General features: G+C 36.9%; 1 protein-coding gene across 2 annotated transcripts; it reads right to left on the reverse strand.

The window, feature by feature from the left end:
* Positions 1–742: 742 nt before the first annotated feature.
* On the reverse strand, positions 743–1,385 carry LOC6636762 (transcription elongation factor 1 homolog). 2 transcript variants are annotated; one of them, XR_011417134.1, is made up of 2 exons: positions 1,025–1,385; positions 743–966 (listed from the first exon to the last, which is right to left on the reverse strand). XR_011417134.1 is itself a non-coding variant. In XM_002060178.4 (2 exons), exons 1-2 carry the CDS (start codon positions 1,145–1,147, stop codon positions 834–836), a joined length of 249 nt encoding a protein of 82 aa, XP_002060214.1. In that variant the 5' UTR covers positions 1,148–1,295; the 3' UTR covers positions 743–833. The 2 variants fall into 2 exon arrangements, 1 of the variants encoding a protein (XP_002060214.1); XM_002060178.4 differs by having other exon boundaries at positions 1,032–1,295.
* Positions 1,386–8,735: the final 7,350 nt, after the last annotated feature.

Below are 8,735 nucleotides of genomic sequence, written 5' to 3' on the forward strand. Positions count from 1 at the left end.
TAAGAGCTAAATTGGAATATATATGCATTTGATGTTGGAAGAAGAGGGTTCAGGGTATCCCCTAGTCGGGAGCTCCCGACTGGTACCTCTTACTTGTTTTTAAATGAAATGGACGCCAAAGTCAGCGTTAATATATAGAAATGTACAACATAATAAATGCGTCGCAGCCCTTTAGCTCAGATTTTAATGCAATAGAAAATGTGTGTTCAAACATATTTAAAACGACAAATATCCGCTTTATGAAACAATCTTCTAGAACCATGTTATATGGTTAGTGGTATGACTATTTAATACCGAGTTTGCTCAAAGTAGCTTAATTAACAAAAAACATTTTCTTATACGAATATAACTTTCGACCCATTGTTTCTATAGCAGCTGTACGATACAGTTGTCCGATATTATGTTGATTTTGCTAATATGTAGGGAGCATAGTAAGCCATATTTATTGACAAAGTTTTTCATATAAAAACATAAATTTTGACCAATCATTTCTATGGAAGCTTCATAATGTATTGGTCAAGTCCAAACGGCTCTGACATATGTACATATGATGCGCTTCCAACAGAAATACAAACCTTTGCAACGTATTAAGTTTGCTTTAAAACTAAGAGAATAGTAGTGGTAGACGGATATGGCTATGACAAATTATATTACCCTCTACAAATGCTAACGCTGATGTATGCATATAAGCTAGTCAACGCCAAAATTCGTAGAATTTAAGACATTAAAATGATCATTGTCGTTCCTTTAAAAATTTTAATGTAATCGTATTTTCCCATACTTGATTATTCAATGGGTTTGCCTACTGTATTTTAATCGTTTATATAATAAATTTAATTTGCGGTTTCACATGCATCCACCCAATCGTTATATACATCTATTGGCTCTGACAGAAAGTTTATCCCAGTTTGAAAATCCTCTAGACAAACGCGACATGTTATTTTAGCAGTGTTCCGTCCTTTATCCCTGAAATATTTGCATGGAGGCATTAAAAAAGTTGGACAATTTTTTAAATCATACGTACAAATTACATTTTTACTTCACATGACTTTTCATGATTACAAAATGGGCAGTTAAATTGTTGATCCAAAGGCTCAATGTTTTTTCTTTTAGGTGGAGGTTTTCTTTTAGATTTTCTTCTTCCCATTTTTAATCAGAATCAAGAACTGGATATTGAGATCGGCAAGAACTCGAGTTATTGATTATTTTAGAGATATATGAGACAACAAGAAATCAAGACAAATTTTTTAGACGACCATGTTCTCATGGTTTCTTTGGTGTTTACAATGAATTGACAATGTATCGATATTTTCCGATATTTTCAGTTAACAATGCTTTAACACTTATGTGGAACATAAATTATTATATGTTCAGTAATTGCTTGAGAATTTTCTTTATGCGAAATACCTATTAGGAATTTAAGGAATAAATATCTAGAACATAATAATTTAATAATAATGTTGGTTACTCAAAATTTGAAAAGCATTCAAATAGCTTGAGCACTGTTTTTTATTTTGGGAACAACAAATTTCTTATATTGTATCTTCATATATACTTTATATTACTTTTTTAATTTGCCATGTATGTGTCTTTAAGACAGAACAGAATAATCAGTTAACAAAAATAATTGTTTTAAAATCGACTTAGGAGTTTCGGTTACTTTCCGAACACACAATCGGCCAACCTGCCAATATACATAAGGTGAAACTCTGTTAAGGTCCACCCCAACGGGCCTCTGCCCAACTGTTTTAAATCGGCCATATGGACACCTGCCATCACACAAATCCTGACTTGCATCCGCCTTTCACCATTATCTAATCTAATCTAATCTAATCAATTAATATTTATCAGTATTAAGAATGTCATATTACTTTTTATATAATAAATAAATATATTATAATTTTATCTTTAAAAATATATATATCAAATAAATAAGTAAAGTAAAAATATTTATGAAAATAATAATTACTGTTGTATAATATTAAATCACTAGCCATATAATGCATAACTACATCAAACAGCCGAATAATCGAAACACGATAAATTGCAGCGAGGGAACACCAAGGATACCTGCGACCATTTTTATGTGCTTGGAGTGGCAGCCGAACCCGGCCTCGAATGTCGAACATTCAGTATGAATCCGCATCTCGCTCAGCGCATAACGTCGCAGTTGCTGATTGCATTTTAATTATATATGTATGTTAGTTTCTGATTTGCTCTAACTCATTGTTTTCTGCACTTTTATGCTCTTTTTATCCCTGCATAGCTTTTCATAGAGCCATAGATTTTTTCTTTAATTGTGTGCGTTTTGAGCCTGCGGCAGCGAAATGCAGACACATTCAAATGTTCCATCATATGTTTCCTTGTTTAGTCAGGCTTAACGAGAAGAGTTTGATCTATTTTTCTTTAATAAAAACTGAAATTATCTAAATATATTTATATTTATATTTATATATTTTATATGTGTGCGTTTGTGTGTGTGCAGAGCTCAAAATTCAGAAATCGCCAAAACTTCGAATCTTGTCAAAATTGCATCGGGCAGGCAGGCAGGCAACCAACAGGCACAAAAACGCATTAATAATTTTTCCATATATAAAGTGTGTAAGCTTGGCCAGTCCAAAAGGTTTTCATGCACACATACCACATTTAAGTACTCTAACCTACAACAGGCATGGAAAATACCCATTTTGCACATGAACATACCAAACCCGTTGATAATTGTGCATATGTAGCAAATCGCAAGAATTACGGTTCCATCGCTGCGATGTATCGTGTTTCGATAATTCCTTTAGTATGTTTGTATGGTTAGTGATTAAGTATATATATTTATATATATAAAGACCGATTTCCATTCATGCTTAAGGGGCATGCTTCTAAGCCGGGCTCTGGGCATTTTAAAAAAAGAGAACTGTGTTTGTTGTAGAGAGATTAAAAAAGAAAAAAAGAGAGCCAAGTGAAAACCGACTGCATGTGGGAATTTTAAAACCATAACAAGTAAATGGTTCCAGTCGGGAGCTTCCGACTAGGAGATACCCTGAACCCTCTTCTTCCAACATCAAATGCATATAAATATTCTATTTTAGAAGCTGTGTCAAGTTTGCTGACTCTAGCTCTAATTATTTACCAAAATTGCATAAAAAATAGGATGTCGATATCGAAGTTTATCGATTGCTTAGAAACGGAGTAAGTTATCGATTATCGGAAACAAACTCGATCTCCGCACTAGTAGCACCTACATCTAAAATTTCAAGGTGTCTAGGTCTATAGAACCTATAGTTCTGAGATCCTTGCGTTCATACATACGGACAGACGGACAGACAGGCAGACGGACATGGCTAGATCGACTCGGCTATTGGTGCTGATCAAGAATATATATATAATATGGGGTCGGAGATGCTTCCTTCTGCCTGTTACATACATTTGGGTTTTGCACAAATATAGTATACCCTTATACCCATTTTTAACGGGTTCAGGGTATAAAAAGGGAAATAAAGCGGCAATGTAAAAAAATATAATATATGAGTCTGTATGAATCCTTTCAGGTACTCCGATCTGCATGAATATATATATGATCGCGTTATTAATGCACCACTGTTGTAGTCGTCGTGTTTTGTATCACTCTCAGCCAGATGAATTTGGAAAAGTGATCAAGCTCTGTAAAAGGGTACTTGCCCATTTGCAACTTTTATATTTTTCTTTCTGTGTTAGCTTCTATACGTATAGGTATATAAGTAATATGGTCGTGTGGTTTGCCTTTTTAGAGGTTCCGAGGTTGATGACGCTTCTTCACTTCAAACGGTCTAGACAACACATCTGCTACAATATTGCCTTTGCCTTAAAGAGCTAGTGACCACCGAACGAGTCTCCCACTGAGATATTTCAGTGTGATAAGCCACTGCTGAATAGCATGGTCCGTAAGTGCTGTAGTAATTGCTGTGAACGGTATCAGCTCTACAAATGGAAGGAAACGTTTGGCTGTTTCGACGGCTGCAAGGCATTGCTTTTAGTTATGCTACAATTTCGTTGTACTCCAAGCATTTTGGATGGTGCATTTGTGAGTGCATTTTTACACTCCTGGAAAGCCTTTACCGCTTCTTGCGTATGAACTAATTCGCTGAATTCGCTGTACCATCCCACTATGCCTAAAAGGCCTCGTAGTTACTTAGAGGTATTCGAAAGAACGATCTGCAATATGGCCGGCAAGGTCGGTTCGCAGTACACCGGCTCGAAGCCCAATAATTCAATGTAATGCTGCAAACACTGGGTAGAATCGCTCTTTGACTGGCACTGCTCCTTCCACAAGTTGAAGAAATTCATTTTCCATGCTTGTATGCCCCAATCCCCGACACCTAATCGTGTCCTTTCCGCGGTCGTTTTATCGAAAATTCGTGCTCGAGCTTTGTATATTCTGCTTCACTTCTTTCAAGTTGCTTACGTTCTGTCTATGTAATGTAAATATATAAATTATATTTAATAATTTGTAGAGACATTTAAACCGCACAGTGACGGCTTAGAGCGCAACTCTTCTGCTTGCGTCAGGCTATTTTTTGCCTAGCAATTTGAAAATTTGGGAAGAACAGCGCTTGGCAGACCACATTTATAACAAAACCTCGGATTCGCACTCGCAAAATGTGTGTCCTCTCTGGGCACATTTCCAACAGGTTAGTTTATCGCTATCTTATAACGAATTCTATCTTATAAAGATTGCATGCGGCATTCTTTTTTTCTTTTTTCCTTGGCAGACTGTTATTGACTCCACGCTGGGAGTAGTTCCAGCAATTCATTCAATGCGCTTTGGATTCTTTGAATTTGGGTTGCTCGAGTTTTTCTGGTGTTTTATGGTTGACATTTCAACCAGGATTTAAGATCTTTTCCTCGGCCCCCGTAGCTGACTATCAGCGGACAGACTTTACCAAAAGACGTATGACTATTGCATATACAATTTGTAACTGTCTGTACACTCGATTTCTCACATAATCCCTATTTCCTTTGGGCGCACACTTCAACGGAGTAGATCCAGATAAGCGTCAATATAAGTTTTAAAGGCAGTGCATTCGTAGAGATTTACAGCTTGCTTTGCGATTTGAATAGGTAGTCAAGATTTTGAAGCCGTTTCATACATATGGTCTGGTTGCTGTGATGTAGAATCCCGATGAGCCTGCAGGTAGAAGTCAAGATGCAGAATGAGCTGTTGTGCTCCATGGTTTCTCCATCGAACAGTAGTCCCTTGCTACTATATAGGAGTAACGTGAAGGTGACGCAGCCCAGAAGCAACCAGTCCTGTATCTTGTAGGGACTCATGCGAAGCCAGGACGGCCGCATCAACTGCTAACGTTGCCACCAGCAGTCTGGAAGTTCTAATGGTTCCGTTGTTTTCTTCTAGAATGCTGAAAATTACACAGTGTTACGAGACACCTGCTTTGATCCCTTTGACCCTCGAGCTTTGGTCATTATTGGTCATTAATGGTGACGTTGAAGGAACGTCGTGCCAGGAATTTGCTCAAGATACCGAAATATGGCGCAGCGAGTAGGGCTTTTCCTTAAGCACGTGGATAACACCCGGTGATCCTATTTTTGGGCAGCCATGAGACGCATGACTTTGCCAAGCATGCACCTGAAAATTAACGGAAGTGTCATAATGCCTTTGCGTTGGAGTACCTTGGCTGCTCTGTTGTCAATTTCATCGCTCCCAGGTGTGCTTTTCAACAGATATGCTACTGATTGAAAAATACAGTGGAGCATCGAATAACTGAGCTATGAAACATCATGAACAGATGAAAGGGCGTGAAGGATGCCTCCAGTCAGCAAACACATTCACCATCTCCGCGTACGATCGAAGCCAGAGGCCACTAAGACTGATGATCGGACAACTTTTTCCAACTAAAGTATATAAGTTAACACATAAAACTTAATATAGAATATTTCATAAGTTTATAATCAATCCTCGCTATCACGTGCTTCATAAGTTAAGGAACAGCCCTCGCAATTGCGACACTGCATACTTTGTATCAGCACGCTATAGCTGCAATGGTCAGCGGCGGTAACCGGACACTTTTGTTTTGCTGCAAGAGTTTCCGTTATTGCCTAAGATTTTGCTGAGTCGGCTTGCCGACCATGACATTGTGGTGATGCGAGTTTTGGCTTAGCTTAAAAATATTCTGTGTATTAAGAAATTAGTTTTTAATGCGGCTTTCACTGAGGCACATCGGCCCAGGGACTTCGCGCTTAAATTAACTCACTCACTACGGCGTATCGGCCTAGTGTTTTATAAATAACCAAAATTACGAAAATCCGCGAAGACCTTTTTATTTAAATATTAATTTATATATTCTTGATCAGCGTCAACAGCCGAGTCGATCTATCCATGTCCCTCTGTTTGTCCGTCCCTCCGTCGGTAAGTCGGAAGCAGTACGTCAGTTGATGGGTAAATAAATTTTCATGGGTTTCATCTGTTAAGATATACATCAAACGAAGACAAGAGCTTTAAGCATTTGCGAAAGTTAGAGTACCGCTGCCACCAGATCGATCTTTTTTCTATTTTTAATTTCCCCCAAATCAACCGAAAACTGTTAAACGAAGACTTAATGCTTAAAAGAAAGTGCAAGTGAGGTAGATTTGCCTTCTGTTCTCACCATCAGTGCAAAGGGTGCTAAAAAGATTCTTTATATACATTTAGGTAATAATAAAAGGCAACTTAAATTAAGAGCAAATAGAGTTGAATTTACATAGTAAGAACTCAAAACCTTTACCCCTCTATCCAGCCACAAAACAAAAAAACCTTTTACCTAAACAGTAATAAAAAACAAGAAAAAAGAGCTTTCTTCCTTGCAGACCCAACTTTTTTATAATGCTCATAGTGCTTTGCCCGTATTTAAGAAGTGCGGCTTAAATGCTTAATGCCGAGTATGATTAAGAAATGTTTTCCATTCAACAAGTAATTTTCGACCGATCCTTCCTATGGCAGCTATTTGATATGGTAGTCCGATGTAATACGATTTTGGATAAGTGTGGGGAGCATAGTAAAACAAATAAATGTCGAGTTTGGTCTAGATATCTTAAAACCAAAAATATGCTCCACACAAAATCTTAAATTTCGACCGATTGTTGGCAGCTATATGATAAAGTGGTCCGATGTTGATAGGATTTTGTCTATATAAGTTATCAAATAACCCTTGCTCCCCAAATTGGTTGAGCCAACCTCGCACTGATAACGCTGACACATCAAATACCAGCGTTCAGTGCCGTGGTCAGCGTAGTAACCTAACTGCTTCCTTGGCCGCAAGAGCAAAGTTAACATTTATGTAGAGTTGACATATATTCATGTAGTTTTGCCTTCTGCATTTTTACCTTCAGCTTTAGCTGGTATTCGATTTAGCTTTAGTTTTGCATTGATTCTTATAAAGAGCACTTGGCTCGTTCGATGAGCAACAAGGCCAAGGAGGGCAGTAAATATTCAGTAAAAAAATATAATATAAAATAAAAAAAATAATAATAACAACAATTAATAAATGTATATTTCAAAATTGGTTTTGAGCTGCGTGTAGCAGAGTGAGTGAAAATATAATAAAAAAAATATCTTAAAGTTATAAAAGTAAATGCAAAGCATATTTTTAAAATGTTTCTTAAGCGAGCTGGCTGGGAGAAAATTTAAAATGTTAATAGATACTGGTGAGGCTAAGAATTACGTGAAGTCCGTAAAAAAGCTAATCGGCGTAATTTCTGTCGATGTCTAGTACAATCCAAGGGTTTCATGAACATTTTTGAAAAAATTTTCTCTTTCTTTTTGCTGGATACACTCAGATGCCATCGTAGGTTTCGAGTTTTTAAATAAAGCAGGAGTGACGTTATAGCCTCTGTCCACTGGTTAAAGAAATGTTACATTTTCAAATTTCACATATTGGGGTTCCACCGGTTGTCGGAAACTTGTGAATGGCAAAAGTACCGCTTCTTTAAAAAAGCCGCTGATCAAGTTTCTTAAATTTACATAAGCGCCGCAAAGATTTTCTTTCAAAACTCAAAATTTGCGCTCTCGAAGTAAAGGCTCCATATTAGGGACTTAACAAACAGTGGAACTATTTTAATTATTAATTTCTTATTTAAAGCCGCTTGCCTTCTTTAATATATCAGCTGTTTATGGTTACGATACTTTAACATTTTTCAGAACATCGATAGAAATCTCGATTAATCATCGCAAAAAGCACGAAATATTTGCAGAAATGAAAAACATAAAAAAGCAATTACCAATCGGCCTCGAACAACTGGCTCTATTCGACAGCCATAGTATTTGAGCAAATGTATGTAACATTCAGAAGCATTACCTTCCCATTAAGTGTATAAATACTTGATCAGCATTAATAGGCGAAATGATCTACCCATGTTCGTATATCCTGTCTGCGTCTATGTATGCATGAACACAGGATCCTCCTAGTGCCCGCGCAGTACGAGTTTGTTTTTGATGACCGATAATTTGCCCCGTTTCCAAGCAATCGATAAAAACCTCTTAGGTTTTAGGAGCTAGCGTTACTAAATTCTGGCTTAATGTAGCTATCGTCAAATCTTAGCCAATATATAGATTAGAACCAGCCTCCAATTTAAGCCACAATTTTAATGAAGTTTTTTTTTTTTTGAATATACGAATTGTCTTTAGTCGAGTATTAAGAAGACAAAACTATATTTAAAGCGTATAATACTCATTCTTTTCTACTGCAGCTAGCCAATATAGATATACAGTTTAT

The sequence above is a fragment of the Drosophila virilis genome, unplaced genomic scaffold, assembly GCF_030788295.1.
Source record: "Drosophila virilis strain 15010-1051.87 unplaced genomic scaffold, Dvir_AGI_RSII-ME tig00001170, whole genome shotgun sequence".
NCBI lineage: Eukaryota > Metazoa > Arthropoda > Insecta > Diptera > Drosophilidae > Drosophila > Drosophila virilis.

Excerpts from the sequence above, each read along its gene's own strand:
- LOC6636762 (XM_002060178.4), bottom strand. The coding sequence starts at position 1,147 with ATGGGAAGAAGAAAATCTAAAAGAAAACCTCCACCTAAAAGAAAAAAC. Across the intron at positions 967-1,031 it reads AAGTCATGTGAAGTAAAAAT|GGATAAAGGACGGAACACTG; the intron begins GTAATTTGTACG and ends CAAATATTTCAG.